General features: G+C 60.9%; 8 protein-coding genes across 8 annotated transcripts; all 8 read left to right on the top strand.

Moving 5' to 3' along the window:
* Positions 1-1,744: 1,744 nt before the first annotated feature.
* On the top strand, positions 1,745-2,611 carry LDBPK_230310 (pteridine reductase 1; the record flags this gene model as incomplete). Its single annotated transcript, XM_003860884.1, has 1 exon — positions 1,745-2,611. One exon carries the CDS (start codon positions 1,745-1,747, stop codon positions 2,609-2,611), a length of 867 nt encoding a protein of 288 aa, XP_003860932.1.
* A 1,023-nt stretch (positions 2,612-3,634) lies between these two features.
* Positions 3,635-6,943, top strand: LDBPK_230320 (hypothetical protein, conserved; the record flags this gene model as incomplete). Its single annotated transcript, XM_003860885.1, has 1 exon — positions 3,635-6,943. One exon carries the CDS (start codon positions 3,635-3,637, stop codon positions 6,941-6,943), a length of 3,309 nt encoding a protein of 1,102 aa, XP_003860933.1.
* A 967-nt stretch (positions 6,944-7,910) lies between these two features.
* On the top strand, positions 7,911-8,906 carry LDBPK_230330 (hypothetical protein, conserved; the record flags this gene model as incomplete). Its single annotated transcript, XM_003860886.1, has 1 exon — positions 7,911-8,906. One exon carries the CDS (start codon positions 7,911-7,913, stop codon positions 8,904-8,906), a length of 996 nt encoding a protein of 331 aa, XP_003860934.1.
* Positions 8,907-9,887: 981 nt separating this feature from the next.
* Positions 9,888-11,126, top strand: LDBPK_230340 (tryptophanyl-tRNA synthetase, putative; the record flags this gene model as incomplete). Its single annotated transcript, XM_003860887.1, has 1 exon — positions 9,888-11,126. The coding sequence occupies one exon, from the start codon at positions 9,888-9,890 to the stop codon at positions 11,124-11,126; it is 1,239 nt and encodes a 412-aa protein (XP_003860935.1).
* A 1,617-nt stretch (positions 11,127-12,743) lies between these two features.
* Positions 12,744-16,466, top strand: LDBPK_230350 (hypothetical protein, conserved; the record flags this gene model as incomplete). Its single annotated transcript, XM_003860888.1, has 1 exon — positions 12,744-16,466. One exon carries the CDS (start codon positions 12,744-12,746, stop codon positions 16,464-16,466), a length of 3,723 nt encoding a protein of 1,240 aa, XP_003860936.1.
* Positions 16,467-17,906: 1,440 nt separating this feature from the next.
* Positions 17,907-18,728, top strand: LDBPK_230360 (hypothetical protein, conserved; the record flags this gene model as incomplete). The annotated part of the gene is made up of 1 exon (XM_003860889.1): positions 17,907-18,728. The coding sequence occupies one exon, from the start codon at positions 17,907-17,909 to the stop codon at positions 18,726-18,728; it is 822 nt and encodes a 273-aa protein (XP_003860937.1).
* A 987-nt stretch (positions 18,729-19,715) lies between these two features.
* LDBPK_230370 (hypothetical protein, conserved) lies at positions 19,716-20,378 on the top strand (the record flags this gene model as incomplete). Its single annotated transcript, XM_003860890.1, has 1 exon — positions 19,716-20,378. One exon carries the CDS (start codon positions 19,716-19,718, stop codon positions 20,376-20,378), a length of 663 nt encoding a protein of 220 aa, XP_003860938.1.
* Positions 20,379-21,213: 835 nt separating this feature from the next.
* Positions 21,214-21,540, top strand: LDBPK_230380 ((H+)-ATPase G subunit, putative; the record flags this gene model as incomplete). The annotated part of the gene is made up of 1 exon (XM_003860891.1): positions 21,214-21,540. One exon carries the CDS (start codon positions 21,214-21,216, stop codon positions 21,538-21,540), a length of 327 nt encoding a protein of 108 aa, XP_003860939.1.
* Positions 21,541-24,028: the final 2,488 nt, after the last annotated feature.

The raw sequence follows: 24,028 nt of genomic DNA on the forward strand, positions 1-24,028 counted from the left end.
ATTCATCGCTGCTGATGTTGGTGGTGCTTCGGAGCGACCTGCGACAGCGACCACACGCTTGGGCCATCCGTGTGATGGGCGAAGTGTCCGCGTGACTCGAGCGTATTCCACTCCCGGCCCGCACACTGCCTGCTGATGGTGAGGAGACTACGCCAACGCTGAAGATGCACAGGGTGGCGACCGGCATGATGGAGGGAGTGCCTGCGAGGCGGCCTGCGGAGGTGCGGGGTGGTGGGTAGAGTGTGAAACAATGACCGTGCTCAGCTGACTGAGCTGGCGCACTACTGTGCCGGCGTGCCTACGGCTGCCTCGCTCCAGGCGATGCGGGGTCTGTGGCCTCCGGATGTGACAGAGTGGATTGCTGGACCTATGGCAGAATGGAAGCAGTAAAATAGGATAGGGCGGGGGCACACAAGCGGGTCATTATGCTTTGCCATGTAGATGAGGGCTGTCGCGATGGATGATATATCATGTGGCGTAGAGAGGTCCCTTTCTTCGTATTCTCTCGTGTATGTGGAGTGCCGGCGAGACTCAGGATTGGTTCCTGTGGAGGAGTGATGCCCCAGCGCGATGAGCAGAGCCGCTGCTGAGCATCGCATTTAGAGTGGCGTAGATAGCTGTGCAAGGGAGGGTCAATGTGCTACGTGCGTGCGTTCGGGTGGAAGGAGACCTCCAGCTGCGGCGTCTCTCGTCCGCTCAGTGAAAGTGCTGCAGGTTTTGATTGTCTTCCTTAGCGAGAGAGTTGGCAAGGCTTTCGAAAACCGGAGAGCATCCCCGGCGCTGTCCATGCCGTAGCCTTCTTGCGGCATCCGTGGAGAGCCCATCCCTCTCGATCTTCCCTTGGCAAGTCGCAGTCGTGGATGTGGGCTGTGTGCATCCTCGCGTTTGATGTGCGTGTAGTTGAAGGACAGAGAGGAAGTGCTGCTGCGAAGCTGGAGGGATTTTGTGAAGGGTCTACTCTTTCGCATGTCGGCTGTGCACCCTCACCCCCCGCCCCAGCCCTTACGTTGCATTCATGTCGTTAATGTTCACGTCGCCGCGGGTTGTGTCCCGTCGCTTTTCACGTCACCTCTGTGTGTGTGTATGCCACCGGTGGTCTTCCTCCTCCTTTTGATTGGGGAAAGAGTGCCGGCAAGTCGAGCCGCTCAGCGCTCCTCCATGTGTTGGTATTGTGGCGGTGCCACTGCTGTGCTGGGGATCCTCGAGGCAGTGTACGCGATCGTGTTGTATGCCGGTAGTGCAGTGCCGCAAAACTGCGATGCTTGTTGCAGACGAGCGCTTTTTGCTCTCTCTTACGCGTGCCGCGGAAGCGGTGTCCTTCACCGACGAAATACCCTTTCCGCCCACTCGTGCTTCTCTCACGGCCGCCGCCCCGCACCCTGTCTCTCTCATTGCCTGTTTTCGCTGCAGTCACCCGGTGAGCCACGCGCACCTTCACCACACCGTTGTGTTGTCTGTGAGGTCGAACCCGCTGTCTGCGGCTTCCTTGTCGGCTTTGATCATTCCATCATCGTCGCCGAAGCCACGCACAACTCGCTGACGCGAAGCTCCGCCGTTGTTTCACATCTCGCCCCCACCTCTCCCATCGCCTTCATTTCCGTAGCGCCGCACTAAGTAGCTGGTCGACTTTTTTAACTGCATCGAGACGCTCCGCTCGTGAGGATTCCCTCTTGCTGCTTAAGGGGTTTCTGTTTTCCATCTGTGCACTGCTTAATCGCCGAGGAGCTGAATTCGCCGTGCCGTGATGGCTGCTCCGACCGTGCCAGTGGCGTTGGTAACAGGCGCCGCGAAGCGTCTTGGTAGCGGCATCGCTGAGGGACTCCACGCGGAGGGGTACGCTGTCTGTTTGCACTATCATCGCTCTGCTGCAGAAGCGAACACACTGGCCGCGACGCTGAACGCAAGGCGACCGAACAGCGCCATCACGGTGCAGGCGGACCTGAGCAACGTTGCCAAAGCCCCGGCCGGCGGCGCTGATGGCGCTGCACCTGTTACCCTCTTCAAGCGCTGTGCTGACTTGGTGGCTGCGTGCTACACCCACTGGGGACGCTGCGACGTGCTCGTGAACAACGCCTCTTCCTTCTACCCCACGCCGCTGCTGAGGAAAGACGAGGATGGCCACGTGCCCTGTGTCGGAGATAGGGAGGCGATGGAGGCGGCCGCTGCTGACCTCTTCGGCTCCAACGCGATGGCGCCCTACTTCTTGATTAAGGCGTTCGCACACCGCGTCGCGGACACCCCAGCCGAGCAGCGCGGCACCAACTACTCCATCGTCAACATGGTGGACGCCATGACAAGCCAGCCTCTTCTCGGGTACACCATATATACCATGGCCAAAGGGGCGTTGGAGGGGCTGACACGGTCTGCCGCGCTGGAGCTTGCGCCGCTGCAGATTCGAGTGAACGGCGTCGGCCCGGGTTTGTCGGTGCTCGCCGATGACATGCCCCCTGCTGTGCGGGAGGACTACCGCAGCAAGGTGCCTCTGTACCAGCGTGATTCCTCCGCCGCAGAGGTGAGCGACGTTGTTATCTTTCTGTGCTCCTCCAAGGCCAAGTACGTCACCGGCACCTGTGTCAAAGTGGATGGCGGCTACAGCCTTACCCGGGCCTGAGCGCGGCGCATTACAGCCACAACCCCAGCGACTCTCGTGTCGACGGAAGCACCCTCAACCTCTCTCGTGCGTGCGCGTTTTTTTTTTGTGTGGGGACAACGGCGCGCACAATCAGGATCCCTCGCGCCCGCCCCACCCCCCACCCCGCAGCCTCTTCCGCATCGCGCCGCGCGAACGCAGTCTAGGAGAAAGGAGAGAGGGGGCGCACAGGTTACAGCTAAAGCGCCGGGGAAAGACAATGACAGAGAGAGAGACGGAAACAAACTAAGGAAAAAAGGTGCCGAACGGAGTGAGCGCAGCCACGTGTATGCGTGAGGCGGTCCGGTGAGGCTGAGGCTGCGCGCGACTTCCTCGGCACCCCTATTTCTTCCTTCTCCGTTATTGGCGTCTGGTGCGGCCACGGCCGACAGCGGTCAAGGACGATTCACTTCTGCGGGTATTAAGATGGGGCAAGTACGCTCTTCGTCTCTTGCTGGCTTTTCTGGTTTCTATCACCCCTGTCTGTCTTGCGCCCACACCGCACCGGGTGGTACGGGCGTTCCTCTCTCTCTGCGTGTGTGTATGTGTGTCACCGCATATGTATCGCTGTCGTAACAGCATCAGACTTCGCCCCTCTTCGCTGTGATGTGCCGTGCCGTTTACGGCTTCGACCTTCACTTGCCTCCGCCTACTTTCTCTCTCTTTGAACCTGAATAACACGCACCCTCTCACCTCCGCGTGGGCTATCCAAGTCGACACAGGGCGGGACCAGCGCTCTCGGGCAACGTCTCCCAACCCTCCCCCCTCAGGCATCGTGCTCAGGTCCGTAGACCTGTGGAGCTGAGGCTTTCATCGCTGCCTCGCGAACAAACACACAAAGACAGAGAGCAGCACATGCCCACCTCTGACGGCCTCGAGCCACCCTCACCGGCGGATCAGTCCGTGTCGCGCTTCGTGCGCACCCTCGATGTGTACCCCGTCGCGCCCCCGTACAAGCCGCATGGCATCACAGTGCACCCCCGAGCAAACGCAGGTATGTCGGCAATGCCATGTGGCCGTCGCACCTCTCAGCGGCAGCCTGCGCATGCGCGGGGGTCGGGCTGCAGTTTCGACTGTGCTCGTACTCCCGCGGTGCATGGCAGAACACCAGGTGCTGTTGCTGCTGCTGCCGCCGCTGGAGCCTCCCCATCCACGCTGTCATCTCCCCCAGAGGAGCCAGTGACAGAGGCTGCATATCGCCTAAGCCCGCAGGAGGTGCAACGTCGTGCGCAACAGGTGCTAACGGCGCAGGCACGCAGCTTGCTGCTGGCGCGACTCCAAGAACGCTTGCAGCAGGCCCGCGTCGCGCATGCACAACGAAACGCGACACGCAGCCCCCCAACCTCACCCGCGCCGTTACCTGTGTCTCCTTTCGACACCCACATGACCAGTGCCTGGCCGAATAGTGCCTCTTCTGAAGCCGCTGACGGGGCTTGCGCTGCACCTACCCCTGCTAAGGTGGAGTCACTCTCTGAGGAAGCCTCGCCACTCTTTACCACGGAGATGTCAACAGATGGAGGCGCTGCCGGTGGGGCTACCACGCGTCCGGGCGCGGCCGCCGCTGCATCTGCGGTGCATTCCCCGGCGGAGATGTCTGTAATTGACGTGAACCCTTACTCGGCGGTGGAGCTGGTGCGCGTGCATCGCCTCAAGGGTGTGCCGAACCACAACCGTGGCCTCTTCGCCGGCTTGTCAAGGCGCTACTTTACGACTCGCAGCGGGCACTACACGGTTGGCCGAGACAGCGAGGGAAACCGTCGCGTGCGGTCGGGTGTGTCTGGGTTTATGTGGAAAGCGCAACGCCACTCCGGCGCTGCCTCTGGTCCCCCGCCGCGGCTCACAATGCGGTCCCTCTTTGTAGATGACCGAATCCTATTTCAGTGGACGGAGGGCGACTCTTCGTACGGCGTGCAGGACGATGACGAATTCAGTGGTCAGCGCGATGACGGGACGGTGTTTTCCAACGCCTCCGACATGGACGACGCTCCTCTCGGGCACGCTCTCAAAAGGATGCTGGAGCACACGTATGGAAAGAGGATGACAGCGGAGCAACGGGCAGAAGCGGCGCGGCGGCTGCGGGAGCGCCGTGAGGGCCAGCAGGGCACGAGTGGTAGATACCGTGTGCGGAGGGGCAAGGGCAGTTATGAGAGCCCGAACTCGTCCGCCGGTGGAGACGCCATGACGGACGGCGACGACTCCTTCTTGCTCAGCCTGAAAGACGGTTCATCCGATGCCAGCAGGACTGGACAGCAGCGACGGGTTCCAGGAGACAAAGGCTCCCGCAGTGGGGCCGCCTCCCTAAACTCGAAGCGCGGCGTTATCTTCGTGCAGGACCTGTCGCCGGTCGAATTCGTGTGTGATCACAACATGCTCCCGGTGGTGGACACGCCAATGCTCTCTGCTGGTGCCACGTCGCACAACCGCAACGACCCTCTTCTCACCTTTGCAGCTTCTGGCCATCGCTACGCGGCAAGCGCCGACGGAGGCAGTCTGCGACACAGTGGTGATGGTGACCACCTGAACGCCACGCTCCTCGCCGCACTCTCTTTTTCCTCCCTGGGCCACACCATGACCGCCGATGAGGCCGAGGCGCACCGACGCAAGCGTCACTTCCACGTCGGCTTCGAAAACTTAAGCACAGGGAGTAGGCCCGGGGGCGGTGACGGGCCTTCAGGGCTTATCGAGGTTAAGCGCAGTGGTTCTGGCACCATCGGCGGCCGCGGCGCATACGGATCTCTGTCGCTGCCAAGCTCTGGCGAGCAGCACCGGCAGCTGAGCCACACTGCCTGCCTCTACGCAGATGAAGAGATGGTCGTCGTTGACAAACGACTATCGGCCGCTGCAGGAGGGCCACAGGGCGGCGCAAAGGACACATCGTCGGTTGCCCCTGGCGCAAGGGGTGGCAGCGGTGCAGCAGGTGGCCTTGGCGGCGGCGGCCGCCACACCGCAAGAAGAGCTGGTGAAGGAATTTCCTCGGCGACAGGGCAGGGCACGGACGAAGGGCTCACAGCAGAGGAGACGCAGCAGCGCATCGTGGCATCTCTCTCGGAGGCCTCCATCTCTGCCACCGTCACCTCAGAAGACGACTTGATGGGCCCCCTCAAGGACAACGGCGACAGCGGTAACCTCGACGAGTTCCTCACACACTTCCCTGAGGAGGAGAGCCATGTCCGCCTGCGCCGAGCCGCCAAGAACATCCTTGACGGCGTGGAGGATATGTGGGACGAGGACGACAGCAGCCGCAGCGCCTTCCTGTTGCCAAAATTCCTCAACCTGAATTTCCAGTTTCCGGGGCTTGACGATGTCATCGGCGGCTCCGATGGACTCGATGATGACGGCGGGCACGACGAGGGCTCAGCAGATGACGAGCACGAGTCGCTCACCGGCTTTGGCGTCAACGAGGCGGAGCTGAACGAGAAGTTTCGTATTGAAGCGGAGGAGGAGTGCGGCGACCTTGTGGCTCAGCGTGACGCGCTGCTGGCGGAAATCGAGGCTCAACGCCAGCTTCTGGACAACATGGGCGCGGATGCACACTACCTCTCCGTTGGGCATGCGCGCACCGGCATGACGGCGGAGCAGTACGCCATTATGCTCACCAGCGAGGTAAGCCGCTACGCCAAGTCGAATCAGCTTCGCCTGAACCGCATTCTGGAAGAGATGTCTGAGCAGCAGCAGAAGGATGGCGAGGCATGGACCACTATTGAGCGCGCTGCGTACGGCTTTCTCGACCGCTTCGGGAAGGAGCGAACTGCGACAGCGGACGTGGGCTGTCAAGTGAGTGACGCCGACCTATGCTACGTCGACGCCGCTGTGCGCTCGACTGAGGAACAACTAGAGGACTTGTTCATGCATGAGAAGGCGCTGGTGAACGCTGTGCGACTCGCCACGGTGGCAGTGGCCAACATCATGACTTTTCATGCCTCGCTGGAGATGGAGTCGACGTGCCACGAGTGCTTCTTCGTCTTCGACAAGCCGCGGACGCTCTGGCCGTGCGGGCACACCTTCTGCCTCCCCTGTCTCTCCAACATGTACAACCGTCGCGGAGAGCTCATCTGCTCCGAGTGCGGGTCCGTCTGTGAGGTCGGGTACACCCCCAACATTTCAGTGGAGCTCGTCGCCAACTACCAGACACTGTGCAAGCGCAGCGAATCCAACGAAGACTCCGAGCCTGATAGATCTCTAAACAAGGAGTGCAAGACACAGACGGTTGAGGGTGTTCTGCGCAGTTTGCTGAACGGCCTGCTCTCGGCCCAGAGCAGCTGGACCGCCATGCCCTCTGAACACTCCCCGCTGAGGATGGGTGTTGGCGCATGAGGGAGGCCTCGTGCGCGCACCTATGTGTATATAGCTTTACGTGAGAAGCGCGCAGCCTGTTGTGCGTTCGATGTAAACTATTACGGACCGAGACGCGCAACGACACGGATTTTAGCCCCCGGTGCGTCTCGGTACCTTCATGCGGTGCCCTCTCGTCTCCTCTCTCTCGTGTTGTGCTGTCGCGCTTGATGCCTGCTCTGCGCCATCTGCTGTGAGGGCGCGACTAGCATACGGGTTAAGGAAACGCAAGCAAGACGATAAGACGCAGTGCCTCGCGCTCCCTCTTTCCGCCACAGAAGTGCCTTCATCGCTGAGGTTCGCCTCGCGTTGTTGCCGCCGTCGTTGCAGCGGTCACATAATCCAGTCGCGCTCGTCTTCGTAAGTAGTCTTCCCGTCCCTCCGGGGCCTCTGCCCACTTCTCTCGTATCCTTTTCTTCTCCCCTCCCCCATGATGCCCAACAGCAGCATACCACTGGTGCATGCAAGCACACCTTCAATCACGCAGAGACGTCACAATAGAAGGATTTCCCCTCTCCTTTCCCACACGGCGAGAGGCATGCGCGGATCGGCATCGACAGCAACAGCGGCGTCTACCCTCCTCCCCCCCCCCACACCCACCCACCCACGATTGCATGGTAGGCATTACGGCGTTGACGCGGCGCTTTTCTGTGTGCTCTTATGCGTGGCATTCGTGAGAGCGGCCCCGCCCCCACCCCTCACTACCCCTACCACTAGCACTGCTACTACCATTACCACCACCTCACACTCCACCCTTCTGTCCTCCCGCTCCTCTCCGCCTCACAACCGCCGTGGAGCTCAGTCGTCATTGCCTTCTATTTTTTCCTCTTCGTTTCGCTATTGGTGCTGGCTCCGTCTTCCACACCACACCGTACTCGGGGCCGCGGCGGCGCGCCTCCACCGTTCTCTCGCTCCGTGTTCTTCCACGATCCTTTTTACGTGCCCACGTATGCGCTTCAAGGCGACCCTCAAGGACGCTAAGGGCCTGCTTGGTGTTTTGCAGGTGTGCCGCAGTATTCAACGTGACTGCATCGTGCGCCTGCAGTCGGAGCGCATCCGCTTCTTCTCGAACACGAACGCCGCAGATGGGGTGCAGGTGTGGATGCGATGCCAGTCGTCGTTTCTCTTCTCCGATATGGTCTGCGACTCCGGCTATGATGAGCACTCCATCACGTGCGAAGTACTCGACCTCGCACAGCTCATCCACATTGTAAAGCAAGCAGAGGCGCGCGAGCGATCCCACCAGGGGACCACCTCACGTGTGCAGATGCGGCTGGCGCGCAACGGACGGTATCCATTGTGGCGGGTAGCCATGCAGGGGCTCTCTGGTCAGCCAGACGTCAGTTTTGACGTGCCGTTGCGCATCCTCGGGGACCGTGAAATCCAGAGTCTGTCCCCGCCGCCGCTAGAGAAGCAGCACCTGCAGATTCTGGTGCCAGACATGCTAGAACTCACCACCTTCATTGACAAACTGAAGAACACGGCAGCCGATAGCGTCACCTTCTCGGCGCGCGTGCTGATGCCGCCGACGCCGCGGCGCGGCGCAGAGGACGGCGAGGCCGAGGACGCCGATGGTGGTGCGGAGGTGCGTCGGGGGGTGAAGCGGCCGCGCGTCAAGGACACGCTACCGCTGGCGAGCCTTCTCATCTACGCCGAGCACTTCATGGCGCGCTTCTCTCTCAAGTACGAGGCGGTCGAACTGGTGGAGCATCCGGAGAGGGAGGACGATGATGAAGGTGACGATGATGACGGCGATGCCGTGAATGACGTTCGCATCGCTACTGTCATGGTCGAGACGCGGAAGTTCGCACGCTTCTTTTCGGCTGTGAAGGAGCTGGATCCGATGAAGATGAGCATGTACTTGGTGGACCGTCGAGCACTCGTGCTTAGCGTGTTCGCAGTTGGGAACACCGCGATGGTGGCCTATATCCCCGCAAGGGTGTAGCGGGCTCTAGATGCAGGAAGCTGGAGGAGAGCGCACATGCGCCTGCGCGCGTGCTTACCATCAAGGCGCGATCCAGACAGCGTGGCAGCGCCTCACTGCTGCTGCTTCTATTGTATCCTCGCCTCCTCTGCGCACGTCGAGAAACTGAATGGCAGCCAACGTCCGCAACGAGCATGTCGAGGTGAGATGGAGACGCAGTGGTGCAGTCGCGCTGATGGTGACATCCTGCGCGAAGGTACACCGCAAAGGACACGCACGTCAGTCGACGCCCCTCCTTCCACACGATTGCAGCCTTCACTTATCGGGGCGAGTTCTCCACATGAAGACACACAGACACCAGTCCCTTCAGAGTTGCGTCTGCTAATCCATCCATCTTACGCCTCTTCCGCCCTTGTTGCAGAGGTTGGGCGCGCACACACACACACGCACGCACCACTGCCCGCGCCCTCAAACCTCGAGCGGCCAGCCAGATGTGTGCGTATGTGCCCTTGCAGCCCCGACGTCTAGGGCGAGGTAGCTGATGCATCTGTATGGGCCCTCTCCTCGCCTCCGCATCCTCCTTCTCTTTCCCACCCTCCCCTCTTTTCTCTGCGCCTCCACCCCCTCTGTAAAGAGGTGGGACCGTGTCTTTGTGGACTTGTCCGGGTCACAGCGCAGCCAGCTTCTCGCATCCATCGAACGCCTTCTTCCCTCGTCCCAGACACTCCCTCCAAATTCGCAGCGCAGCGCCTCTCTGCACTGTGTTCCATGCATCGCTTCATCTGCTGGCCACGGAGTTTGCGCGCCGGTTCGTATGCGTCCGCAGCACTGCGCAACGCGATCGCGTACTCTGGCCGCGCTAGTGATCCTAGCGAGCCTGTCCAACACCCCAGAGACGGTGATGCCGGTGCGGAGGATGTGATCACCCCATGGGTGGTGACCGCCAAGGGTCCACAGGGTATCAACTACGATCGTGTGCTGACCACATTTAAAGCGGAGCGTATGGACGACGGTGCGCGTCAGCACATGCACGATGTCATGGCCAAGCGCCGCAAGCGGGCCATGACCACCACCCCATCCGCTAACGCCGAGGGCGTCGCGACCCCGGATTTGACTGTGGTGCCATCTGGAGATGCGACACCGCAGGCCGCCGCGTCCCCTGACATGCAGCAGCGGCAGCAGCCACCAGCACTGGCGCTTCACCACTTCTTCAACCGCGACATTGCCTTCTCGCACCGCGATTTGCACAAGGCGCTTGTGGATATCGAGGCTTCCATCAAAACGGGAGAGTGCTCTGTCTTCCTCTACACTGGCCGTGGCCCTAGCACTGGCACCATGCACTTGGGCCATGTGCTGCCCTTCATGCTCACCAAGTACCTCCAAGACGTCTTCAACCTTCCGCTCGTTATACAAATCACAGATGACGAAAAGTTTCTCTTTCGCGACGTCCCCTTCGAGGGCGCCAAGGCGGACGAGCTTATTCGCAGCAACATCAAGGATATCATCGCCTTCGACTTCAACCCGCGCCACACCTTCATATTCCGAAACACGCACTACATGGGCGATATGTACCCGACGGTGCTCCGGCTGCAGCGTTGCATGACAGGCAACGCTGTGAAGCACACGCTCGGCATCACGGACAGCGATAATGTCGGCAAACTCGCCTTTCCTGCCACCCAGGCTGCTCCGTGCTTCAGCACCGCTTTCCGTCGTGTTCTGCAGAACGGCGACAGGCCGATGCGGTGCCTGATTCCCTGCGCCATTGATCAGGATCCCTTCTTCGTTCTCACGCGCGCCGCCGCGCTGCGGCTGAAGCAGCTACCACCGGCCCTGCTTCACACGAAGTTCCTGCCGGCTCTCAAAGGCCTGGAGCACAAGATGAGCAGCAGCGCAGAGGAGAAGGGCGTCATTACCCTACATGACACAGATAAACAGGTGCGCAAGAAGCTGCGCCGCGCCTTCTCGGGCGGCTGCGCCACCCTAGAGCAGATGCAAGAGGCGGGCGCCAACCTGGAGGTGGATGTGGCGTACCAGTACCTGCGGTTCTTCTGCCCTGATGACACACTCTTCGCCGACGTGACGCAGCGCTACCGCAGCGGTGCCCTGAATAGCGGAGAGGTGAAAGACCTGGCGGCGGATTGCATCATCCGTGAGGTGCTGCACGATTGGCGGAAGCGGCGCGCAACGGTGACGGACGATGACGTGGTGGAGTTCTGCAGTATCCGTAACATTCTTCTCTGAGCCGTGTCCCGCGGATGCTGAGGCGGAGGGCGTGGCAGTGAAGTCTGTGTAAGGCTTGTAAACGTGCAGGGAAGCTGCACGCCTTCTTTTTGCAAGGCATGCGGCAGCGCACACTGCCTGGGTCGCCGCTGCAGGCGAATGATGAACGGAGACTTCTTTAGAGTTGTATCTCTGCGCGTGCGCGGATATGCGTGGGTGACGGTGCTGGTGATGCTTCTGAAGTCTGTCAGCTTCCGTGGGTGTTGTTCTCCCCCCTGTGCCTCGTTCCGCGGCGGCAGCCCCACCAGTGCGCTGGTCGGTGCATGCGCTTCTACGCGAGCACACACATATGCGCGCATTGGAGGCGGCGAAGCGAGCAGATATCGATGGGGAAGGGGCAAGAGCGCGAGAGAGCCACAGGTGCGTCGGAAGGCGGTAGAGCTGCGCACCGCCTCCAAAGACAGAAGCGCGAAGGAATCGCAGAATCGTAGAGGAAGCGCAGGGCGAAAAGACAGCAAGACGACGCGCAACGCGAGAGCACGGCAGCGGCAGCACTCTGCTCTGCGCTGCTCTTTCGGGCACAGACGTGTTGCACAAGCGGACACGTCGCTGAGGCAACGCACTGAGAACTAAGCAAAACGATGAAAACATGTGTTCTGCGGCTCAGCTGAGGATTTGAAGTGCGCCACCACCACCGCCACCACCTTGCCCATCTCGAGTGGGGTGTGGAAGGTTTGGTGAAAAGGGGGAAGAGCGTCAGAGGTCACTTTCATCACGTCTTGCCGCGGCTTGTTGTTTTATCGTTCGCGCTGCATTAGCGGTCGTGCGTTGTGTGCGTACGTGCGGGTCAGGCCAGCCACTGCCTTCCTCCCCGCACCAACAACGCGTCGTTACTCCACACACACTCGCTCACCCGCGCCAAGGGGCACTGCGCACAGGAGGGGTGGGCACTGCGAGTGACTCGCAGTGCAATCGAGGGGCTGTAAAGACAAGGAAAGGAGCTCTCGCTCCTGTTTCTCTACCTCTTCCACCAGCTGCCGCTGTTCACCGCCTACCCATAACGCCGTGTATGGGTGCCGTGCCTTCATCACACCTGCCAGGCCTCTCATTGCTCTGCTATCCTCTCCGTCCCTATTTCTGTGCCCCTTTTGATCGGGCCGACTGCTTCGAACATCCCGCACACACGCCGATTCCACCCTGCGCGCCCACACGTCGTTGATTTGTGTGCAGTTGCGTTTGCAGACCATACGCGGCGTGAGTGGGGTCTGCATCCGCATCAGTGTCACATATCCTGTAAGCTTTCTCTCTCTAGTCCAGGAAATCCCTTGTCGCCTGGTTGGGTGTTGGTGAGAGTGCGCGCCGATCAAACGTATCGCCAAGCTCCTGAGAGGGTGGAGGGGTGCGTAACGCGCAGTTCTCCGCGCAATGTCGTCGTCTCCTCAAACGCCTTTCCATATAGGTGCGGTGGTGGCAGCGTCACATGGGAGCGTTGGCTCGTCGCCAGCAGATGGGTCGTTTTCCGACCTCACCGCCGCAGACACCTACGGTAACTTGAAACCTCCCCCGGCGCTCTTGTTGCCTGTACGCATCGAAGCGAACCCGAGCCACCGCGCCAAGGACAACCCCGCCGCAGGCGTGATGGCGACGGCTGCTGCTGCGTCGTCGTCGTGCCCATCTCAGACGGCGGCGCAGGCTACATTGAGCATCACGGCGGCCGGCAGCTCCAACGAGCACAGCACCGGCAAATCGCTGGTGTCCGTACTGGACGAGGAGCAGCGCCGCTGCGTGAATGCGGCATACCACATTAGTTTTCACGGAGACACGCGCGTGAAGCTGAAGCCGACAGCGGTGGCGCTGCCTAACGGGGCGCACTTCCTCATTGTTGACCGCTTCGTCAGCGGCAATTGCGACGGCGTCTACGAGAAGAACAAGAAGATGTGGGAGCATATCCCCATAGGACAGGCTCGCGTGTTTGCCCGTACGCCTGCAGCAGCGCCGACCATCTCGGTGGCCGAGCTGGCCGAGTCGGCACAGGTGAAATACGAAGGCAGCGGCGCAGGCAACGCGACGACGGCGTCGGTGAAGTGCCCCCGAAGGCCCGGCTCGCCCACTAGCATCGCTGCGAGCTCTCCACCTCGATCGCCTCCATTCGCACCATTGCCGACGACGAGCGCACTCGGTTCGAGCGTCCAGCCGAATGGATGGGAGTATTCTTCGCCACAGCAGCATTCCTTTCACAGTGAGTGGACGCGGGTGGCGACTGCCGTCGGACTTCGCAAGATGGGCCACTGGCGCGAGGCGACGAGTGTCTTTTCGATCCACAAGGAGGTGTCAAAGAGAGCGACTGCTCTCGAGAAGGTGGACGGCGAGCCCGGCCGCATCGCTGCCTTTTCGTGGATGGGGGAGCGCTACTGGATCATTGGGTGTCGCTACCAGCACATTGTGGCACGGCTCAACGTGCCGGAGGCGGACCTGATGCGATACGTGGCCTCCAGCAGCAGCTCGACTTCCGCATCGTCATCGTCATCTGTCTCTGACGACGCCGCCGTGTCGGCGAAGGTGCCTTCCGCAGGGAAGCCGTCTTCGTCGTCCCGCATGAACTCGCCGACACAAATCCCCCAGGACTACGTTGAGCGAGGCAGCGCGCATAGCTACACCGTCGCAGGCGGCGCCGCTGCGCTGGCCGGCGCTGGGGCATCGTCGGATGCCGCGTACCTGGACCTGGCTGTTCGCATGGCGCGTCTCTGGCGACGCGTTTTGGAGTCGCTGCGCATCACTGCAGAGGACGCAGCAAACGCACTCGATACGGCATCCGCTAGTGACGCCGCTGTTGCCCCCGCCCACGCGGAAGCGCTAGTCGAGTTGCACGCGTGTGTGGCGGCCGACAACCGCAGCCTATGCTTTGATGCCATCATGTCTGGCTGGGAGCGTTTGCAGAGCTTCTTCGTTACCCGTGACGTCGCGGGTGACGAGTCCATGTCGGCCGCCTCCACGTCCGTGTCCTGCACGTCTATCCGCACTTATCGCACCAGCTCCACTGCCTTCATGATGGCATCGACACCCGTGGCAGACGGCAGCGGCGCCACCCGCTCCACGGTTGCGGCGGCGCCGGTTGCCATTCCCCTGTGGTTCTACGCCATCACGTGGGACGCCTCGCTCGACGAGCGCGGGTGGTGCATGGGCGTCGAGGAAGCGTTTGCCTTCTTTGGGCGCTTCCGGCTGCCGACGGTGACGAAGTCGGCTGAGGTCCAGGTTGGCTCACCCGAGTACGAGGCGCTGCGTCAGTCGGTGCTCTCGCGCTGCGATACAGCGGGCGCTGTCATGTACGGGTCTAACAGAGACGAGGCAGCGGGCGCCAAAGCGGCCGTGGTGGTGCAGGTGTGGAAGTGCCGCGCGTACCCGCACTCCCTCGAGCGAGTCGTGCAGGAGTACGTCGTCACCCATCGTCTCTGTGGCGAGCCGCTGCGGTGCAAGGTGAAAAAGAAGGTGAGCAACCTCTCCCGCGAAACCCGGCTGTGCATCAAGCAGTGGGAGCTGCATCGACTCCCCTTCCTGCTCGACTTCGCGCTGTGGCTGCACCGGGAAAAGTACATCACCCCGTCGACTGACCTCGTCACGCTCAAGGCCATACGGGGCCACTGGCTGTCATACCAAGAGCGGTTCCAGAAGATGCTGGATGCGCAGCTGCGGCTACGGCATCGCGGCTCTAGTCGCCAAGGGACGACCGCGTTTGCGCCGGAGGCGGTGTGCAGCAACCGTGGAGCCCGCGCCGACACTGCCGACGGCACGGGTTGCAGCGCGAGGTCTGACGACGAAGATACAGAAGTGCAGAATGCCGATCGCGATCTTCTGCAGCACAAGCAGCAGGACGAGGCGCCGTCGCAAGACGCGGAGAGTCTCGACCCCATCATGCTGGTCGGTCCACAAGGCTGCGGCAAGTCCACTATGGCTCGCATCTTGTACGCTCTCTTGGAGGAGGCAGGCGCGGCACCGCGCTGGCTCAACCAGGACGAGGTTGGAAACCGGTCCGCGTACCTGGCCGCGATACGGCGCGCCGTGACGCAGGGCAGCTACAGCCATCTGTTGCTTGACAAGATGCACCTGGACGACAAGTCGCGTTCCGACTACGCCGCCGCGGGCCTTAAACCAGTTCTTGTCGTTGCCTGGACACACAGTGAAGGTGTGGAGGCGATGGTGGAGGCGTGCTACGAGAGGGTGGTGAAACGCGGCGTGCGCCATCGCACCTTCTGCACCGAGGATGTGACGCCGCTGCGCCCCTTGCCGTCGTCCATATCCTCGCGCTCGCCGGAGCTGGGCCCGGCGGTCTTGCCGCTGCTGCAGAGCGGCGTCACCTCCCTCAGTGGAAGCGCCGACACCACAGCGGCGCCGTCAGTCAGCGCGTCCTTCTCCATGGCCAGCGTGGGCCACTATGGATGTTCGCCCAACTTGCCATTCCTCACTGAGCGTCAGTCGCCGCCACCATCGTCGCGGCTGCACGGCATTGTACAGGCTAGTGCGAAACGGTATCAGGTGCCGGCCAACGTACCGTTGGTCGAGCTCGACGTGACGTGGAGCTGCGAAAAGATGGTGGCGGCCGTGTGGAGGGCACTCCGAGACAGGGGCACGTGCGTCCTGCCGCCACTGGCCGAGCTAAACGTGATGGCCGCTATACACACCGCCTATGCGTACGAACAGCTGCTGGAGGCGTATCCGTCCCGCGTGGTGAGCGCGGTTCTGCGAGGCCCTGCGAGCGGCGTCGTGCTACAGCAGCTGAGTCTTGTCCACACCCCACTTATCATTCCCAAGACGCAACGGCTACAGCCGCATATTGAGATACTCCTTCACAACTTCTGCCTGCATCCGAGTCCGACGGCATTGGTGCGGTACGCTGGTCAGGTGGGGCGCACACGTCGCATGACCGTGCAGGCGGTGGTGTCAAACTCGAAGGTGGCGCTGCTTTTGATCCTGGGGCCCACCGAAACCGCCGCCGCGGACTCGGCCGCGCGCACTGCAACGCTTTTGGACAGCGAGGCGGCGGTGGTGCCTCTGCATGCGGGCGCGACGCAGCCGGCTCTGTATGCTGCGTCTTTACTGAACAATGACAGCGGAGAGGCGGTGACAATTGGGGAAGGTGCCACGGGCGTCTCTGCCGCCTCATCAGCAGACGATCCGAGCTGCACCGAGACACACCCCATGCAGGAACATTTTGCGGTCCTTGCAAAAGCCAAGGTTACCCCCGACTACTGCGAAGAGCTCGCGCAGCGCGTGCGCGATGACCCTGACGGGGATCCGTACTGCGCGGTGCGGTGGTTGTCACCACCGCTCGAAATGGACTTTGCCGTCACGCTCCTCTTGCCGTAGGGAGAAAGATGCGCTTGTGGGATGGAGCGGTGAAGGGGTGGGTGGGTGGAGAGCATGCGAGTGCGTCGACGCGATGCATGGAGCAGGCTGATGTGGATGAGTCGCTAACTCCGCAATCCCGCCCTCGCTGCGTTTTCTCCTCAGTCGATGCGCCTGTACGTGTGTCCATGGAAGGAGACGCGTTGTTGCGGGAGTGGGGTGGAAGGGAGGGAGATCTGAAATGGTACGCGCAAGCATACTCGCATGCTTGTTTCCTCCCACTGCCAACGTTATAGCAACTGCCGTCACCCCGACGCCGCCCACTCCCGCCTCGATGCCCTCTCCTGACCCCCCCCCACCCCCACCCTTTGTCTGTACACGTGCCTCGGTCAGTGAATATAGGGCTGCCAACATTGTTTCGCTAAGCTTAGCATCGAGGACATCAGCTTTTCAAATTACTTCATGCGCCCATTTCTCTGTCGTAGAACACCATGAGTTCAGCTTCCCTTCCACTCTGCTCTGCGGCCCTGCCGCAGACCCCACACCGCGTGGTGCGAAGCAGCCGTCGACACAAGCGTTGCAGCAGTGCGCCGGCCCAGCCAACTGAGAGCATGAGCTCCTCATCAAACTCTACCCACCAAAACACCGCGTTGCAGCCGCTCCTTCCATCATGCCGGTCTCCACCCCTGGTACATCCCCCTCGGGGTGACACGCAGGCTCCCCTCCACACCAGCAAGCCGTGTGAGGGCCGGGAGGGGGACACGCTGGAGTCACGCGGACACTCTGCCTATCACATGGATGGCACAAGCGTGCTCTCTGCCGCGTGTCGCTCTCCGACGCACCCCCATCCGGGACCTCACCGCCGACATCAGCAGCGATGGCTCCCACGGACCTCGCCATGTCGTAGGCACGCGACCCTCTGACCAACAGAGATGTGGTTCAGCATGAGCCGGGAATAGGATGGCCGCCTGGAATCTCCCCACCGAGAGCAGGCGCACTGGTCCTTGAAGCCATGCACTGAGAGGTGTCCTGCGTCATCAAGGATGGCGAGGCCAGCAGCATAAGGGGCCACGCAGGCACTTCTGCGGCTTCTCTTTTTCGTTGACCTCCTGCAACGTGTGCGCCGCTGTGCTGCGGCAAGCGATGGTAGCTGCGCGATGTGTGCCAGACGGGCAACCATAGCCCGCACCTGTCTTTCACCGCACTACCGAGGAGGCATCAGAAGACGCTGGTGCTCGCCAGTCGTTGGAAGGTGCTTCCACGTGCCAGGGACATCACAAAGGCTGCGCCGTATGTAGGTCTCTATCGACGGCTGCACACCCTTTGCAGGCTCTTCCTCAATAAAACGTTTATCGGCTCCTTCTCCATCTCCCTTCTCTTGTGCTTCACGCAGTCGCGGATCTCCGCACACACAAGCTCATCGGCCACGCATACACAGATACCCCCAACGTGCCTGTGGCAATGTCGGGAGTATTGTCGACACCGCTGACGCCGTCGTACCGCAGCTCTGCCGCACCGTACCGTGAGGCGCGTTTCGGCCATGCTAGCGGCGTCTTACGCCCGCATCGGGCCCCGCTTAACCGGGGCATCCGTCGCACCGCGGAGTGCCCCTGTGCGGTGCGACTGTACCACATGACGGGCCAAGACATCGCTGCTCGCAGCGAGTACTGCAGCGTTGTCTTGGGAGCCCCTTCTGTGGGCATCTCCCAAGGAGTGCAACCGGGAGCACCGTCACCGCCACCCGGCGGCCAAGCGGTGGCTGCGGCGGGTGCAGGGCCGTCGCTGGCGTCGACTGCCGGCGCTTCTGCCGCGGAGCGGCCTATCGCGGTGCAGCTCGCCTGGGCGGACACCACCGTGTGGGAGGTCGCCTCGACGGCTCTCCGGGCGGTTCGATCGAAGGTGGATGCTGCGTACAAGTCCGACAGGAAGCGTGCGGCGCGGCAGGCGAATGGCCACATCACCTCGCCCGCGTCGGCCACGCCGGGTCGACGGCAACAGGGAGCCGAGGAGGATGACAACGACAGCGAAGACGGTGAGGAAGAGGCGCCGTATTCGACTCCTCTCCCGCGTTACCAGGTGGAGCTGCTGACCGGCACAGTGAGCCCTGAAGGTCGGGCATCGGTCTTGCCGCTCTGCATGGTTAACTGTCGCCAAGTCGTCTATGGCCATTCGGCGTTGCTGCCCGTGCGCAGGGGCGACTGTGTGGACTACAACACAGCCCTGTATGAGCTGCCCTACAACCTCGGCGACCCGGTCTTTGTGACTTGCACCCGCACCCGGTGACTAGGCGAACGGTGATGATAAAAAGAGCTGCTGCCTCACATGGAGCGGGGCTGTCGATGCTGTAACAAGGCAGTCGTCGCCACGTATGCTGCTGCTGTGGCTTCACGGCGCGTAGGGGGCTTGGTTTGCCGTTCTGTCTCGGTGTGTGTGTGTGTGTGTGCACGTATGCCAATAGCCGACCCGCTTCTCTGCGTGAACGGGCGAGGACGGTAAAATACGTCAACGGAGGGGGGAGTGCGCCTGTGATGTAGAACACCTTTCACGGCCGTGGAGGACGATCTCATGCTTGGTGTGCAGGTGTGGACGTGTAACAGCGCACGACTACAAGCAACCAATCACGCAAAGACCCAGACGCCCATCACGCATCTGATGCTCAGCGCGGGACAGAGGGGCGGCCACAATGCCTGTTTTTTTACTTGTGCCCAATAATGTGATCAACGCAGTTTTGTTCTTTTTCTCTGTCTGTATTGGTTGTGCAAGTGGAAGCAAGTCAGGCGAAGCCGTGTGCTAGTGCAGCCGTGGCTGACACAAGCGTTGACTGCTCAGAGCTCGGTCCCAGTCGAATACGGAGCTTCTGAAGAGTCAAAAGGGGGGCGGGGGGCTAACACTCCCCTTCGGCTCGCTCAGAAACGCAATCGGCCGCGGACACAGAGAAACACCTATCCTCCGGTGCTCTGCCCTGCATGCTGCCTCACGCGGCACACGTACATCCGCCCCCCACCACCACCACACACCTTTGAACACGCACAGGCGCACAACTCAACGTCATCACACACACGCTCTCCGATTGACCCCGTTGCTGGCTGAACATCGCCTGCTTTGACGTTCTCCGGAGCATCCACGCTCTCTCGCTCGCTCCGTAGCGCTCATCTCCGTGCCCACAGAAGGCGCGAGAGGCTGTTGATATCAACGGCCATCAGCATGCACGCACGCGCGCACACATCCAGAGACGCATCAGCTTCTTTTCCTTTCCTGTCCTACATCAGCATGGACTCCATGAAGTCGAAGAGCGCGATGCTCATGACCAAGGGCATCATGGACATGCGCAGCGACCCGCCACGACTCATCTGCACCATCTTGCGGTACAAGCACCCGGACACGAAGAAGGAGGTGACACTCTACCCGATCCCGAACATTGCCGCCCCTGCGTACTTCCAGCGCGTTTTGAATGGCGACGCGCTGCAGCGCAACTTTGACAAGATCCTCTGCGAGGACGGCCGGTTGCCCTTCCAGGCCGGTTCGGCGAGCGCCGCACGACAGCAATGGCTGCGCCGCCTGCTTCCCTTTTTCAGCATTCGCCCTGTCGTAGCAGACGGCGAAAAATTCGATGGCATCATCGTTCGCGACGCGCTAGAGTCACGCATGGCGTATCAGATGGTGCTGGAAGGCTACGACCCGCCGGTGGATCCGCGCGCCCGTCGCGCGATGGAGCGGATCGACACATACCCGGAGAGCACGCGTGTCGTTGTCCCCTGGGGTGTCTATCACATGCCCTACTTCCGCTACCGCCTGGAGAAAGAGGGGTACAAGGCGCTGCCGTCGGAGGAGGTTGTTGCGTTTGGCTTCCACCAAGTGATGGGCTTCTTCTTTCTTTCCGGTGTCATGGTCTTCGCCATTTCGTTTGTTGTTTTCCGCATCTTGTTCGGCTAGTTGCAGCGGCTGAGGCGCCCCCCCCCCTGTCCCCCACACACACATGTGTGTGGCTGTGCGTGTGTACGATGATGCGATAGCGGTTTTGCCAGGTCTTTATTGCCCCAGGACAAAGAATCCCATTGGATGTACGCGGAACCGGAAATCATGAGACTACGCGTCCACCGACGACCTCTGCTGCCCTGCACGCTGAGCGTGCCGTTCGCATACATACCACGTGTGTGTGTGTGCGCGCTCACGGCTGCCTCACTCCGACGGGCTCATTACGAGGAAGAGAACGGAAGGGAGAGGTGAGGCCAGTACGTCGGCGCTGGGCACGTTCTCCTCTCTCATATCACGCCTCCCCCTTCCCCTCTTTTGGTCTCTCTGTGCTCACTGGGGTTTGCTTTTTCGTTTTCCCGGCTCTTACATGCGCGCATCACCCAACTCACATGCGCGCGTCATCAGCCTTTTCTATTGTTTGCCTACACACGCACACGCACGACAGCGAAGAGAAGAAATCGACGCCACGTTATCTTATCATTGCCGGGCAGTGTCCACCAACAGCATCACCAGCGCCAGCACCCCCTTTCGCCTTCTCGCGAGTTCCCTGGGCGAGTCGCATCAAGCGCCCGTTTTTGGTTTCCTCTCTTTGGCTGCCGCCTCTGTCGTTGTTGCAGCCGCATTCCCCCCCCCCCTCCCGCTGCCACAGGAAAAGCATATAAAAAAGAAAAACACTGCTGTGGACTGGATTCGTGGGCGCGTTGTCGGACGTGCCCACCTCGCCTTCTTTTCGTGTCTCCCTCCAAACCGGAATCCCCCATCCTCCTGTTCCGAGGTCGCCGTCATCATTATCATGCCGCCAAAGCAGGACAACGTGCAGAAGCTTCTCGCTGCGGAGGAGAAGCGCAACAAGCTCATCTCCGACGCCAAGGCGCGCAAGCAGCAGAAGGTAAAGCAGGCTAAGGCCGACGCCGAGCGCGAGGTTGCCTCATTTCGCGCTGACAAGGACCGAGAGTACGACAGGTACCGCGCGCAGCAGAACGGCGGCGCTGATGCCGAAAACGCGGAACTCGCTCGTGAGACGGACAGGGAGTTAGAGGAGCTCAAGAGGCTGACGGCGCAGCGCATGGACGCCGTAGCGAACATGATGGTCAGGCTGATAGTGACGGTGAAGGAATAAAGCGTAGGGCGCTAAGGGAGACACGCCCCCACACACACACATGCACAACCGTCCCTCGCCACGTCTCCGTATTTGAGATGAAGAGACGGTGCAGAAAACAAAGGGGCCGGTGGGCGAGCACGATCGCCGGGCGTACTAATGAAGGGTGTCGCAGGTGCCATCGGCAGCTCTTATAAGACACAGCGGACTTTACGCTGGTGCTTCACCTCTTCCCCTCCACATTGTACGTTGGGTCTCATGTGCTACGGGGCACAGCCACGTCGGGGAGCCATGACAGGGACGACGGTGATGACGACATCGTTGTGGTCGCCTCTCTCTTTTTTCGTTTTGCGCGCTTGTGTGTACGCTTTATGGTTGTAGCCGTCTTCAAAGAACGTGCAACGCGCTTGCTTGCCAGGACCCTTTCCTCCATGATGCATTGCTGTTCTGACTGTGAGAATGGTGCTGATGCCGTGCTGCCGTTCTCCACATCGCGTCTGCCATCATCTATATGCGTGTGTGCTCGTGTGTCTAGCGCGGGTGTCGACGCACGGACCCTCCCTCCGTGCTCTTCCGACTTGGAAAGTTGCACACACGCGTGCGCCTGCACTTGCGTGCGGGGCATGCCGGCCTCGTGGTGCACGCGTGTGTGCAACGGCGCACACGATAGGCAGCAGAGAGCGGATGCGGAGGATGGACCAAACAGCAGCACACAACAGACTCTGCAGTGCCGAGCAGAACCGCACACCGCATGCACACGGTTTCCGCCGGTGTGGACATGTGGGCATGGAGAGAGAGAGACGAGCACGCACAGGTGGACAAGATCGGATGCTGAACGAGCGTAGGAGGATTAGGCTTTACCGGAGAGACGGCTCCTCGCATCTGTTTCTGGTTTACGCTGCCGCGCCAATGCCTGCAGTCTGCTGCACAGGTATGCGTGTACACTACCGTCGCCGGGTCACCTCCAGCGCCCCTTTCGTGCGTGATGACGGTGCGTGCACGCGTGTCTTGTGTGTGCTTCTCTGTTTGTCTTTATGGATTCATAAGTGAAAATGAAAAAGAGACGCGAAAGAGGGCGAGGAAACGGAAAGCCAACAGCGGCTGCGCGTGCATGGGTGCGGTTGAGCAAGCTGAAGCGGTGACGGATCCTGCGCCGCCTCACGCGCTTCCCTGCTCTTTTGCGTGCGTCTGGCATGCGACGGTGATGGCGACACGCATAAGCGAGGCCTGTGGCACAGGTCTGAGATATGTGGCTCGACCTCTGCTGACGGCATTGGAAGTGCTGGCAACGCATCGAGGGGGAGGCCCAAAGTAGACGCGCACACGGACACAACGACGACAACGTGCAGCGTGTTTATTGGGCCGCATACGCGTTCTTGTCCCTCTGCGCCGTTCAGCTTTCCATCCAACTCTTCCATCTTTTTGCCCATCATGTTGGTCTCCTTGAACAGAATCACACGAACTGCTGCTTTGGAGCCCCACGCCATCCACTTCCCCTTCTTCCTTCCGATTAGCCCCCCCCTCCGTCTCGCCCGCGTTTCATGGCTACCGTCCCGACATCCATGTCTGTTTTTGTGTTGTTTTTAATACGGGGCCGAGCAGGCAACAACGCACCCGTGCCCACCTATCTCCTATGAACCACACACCGTCACAGAAACACACGCACTCGCACAACGCCGCGTCCACGCTGCCGACAATGGCTTCTTCCCGCCCCATCCACACCCTTCCCCTGTCTCTCTCTCCCACCGCATCTGTGAGCTTCAGCGCACGCTTGCGCATGCTTGCTCTCTGTGCGCTGCTCCTCTGTTACTTGCATCGTTCATGTTCCGCTGTTTTGTCGTTTCTTTTACATCCTCAGCTCCGCACACCTTGAGGGGCCTGCTGTCTATCTCTGGGCACCCTCTCTTTCTCTTTATCCTGTGCTGTATGCCCTTCTCTCTCTCTGTGGGACCCCTTCCCGTCAGCTGCTAGACACGGGCAGAGACGCGGACACGTCTGCAGGTATAAAAGTACACCTCTGTATATATATGTAGGTTTACGTGTATAAGATTGCAGTCCGTCTACACTTCTGATTTATCGTATGTGATTTGGCACCGTCTTTTTTATTTCGCATGCCGACAACGGACTTTGCGAAATCATCGCTGTCTTTCCTCGGCGCCATCGTTCTGCTTTTGATCTAGTCCGTGTGCTGGCTTGCGTGAGTGCGTGCCGTCGTGTGTCTCTGTCTGCTCATCTCCTCCGCTTTCCAGCTTCATTTCATCCCTTGATGACGCAGGACACCTCTCAGTGCATGGCTTCAAGGACCAGTGCGCCTGCTCTCGGTGGGGAGATTCCAGGCGGCCATCCTATTCCCGGCTCATGCTGAACCACATCTCTGTTGGTCAGAGGGTCGCGTGCCTACGACATGGCGAGGTCCGTGGGAGCCATCGCTGCTGATGTCGGCGGTGAGGTCCCGGATGGGGGTGCGTCGGAGAGCGACACGCGGCAGAGAGCACGCTTGTGCCATCCA

The sequence above is a fragment of the Leishmania donovani genome, chromosome 23 (genome assembly GCF_000227135.1).
Source record: "Leishmania donovani BPK282A1 complete genome, chromosome 23".
In the NCBI taxonomy this organism is placed as follows: domain Eukaryota; phylum Euglenozoa; class Kinetoplastea; order Trypanosomatida; family Trypanosomatidae; genus Leishmania; species Leishmania donovani.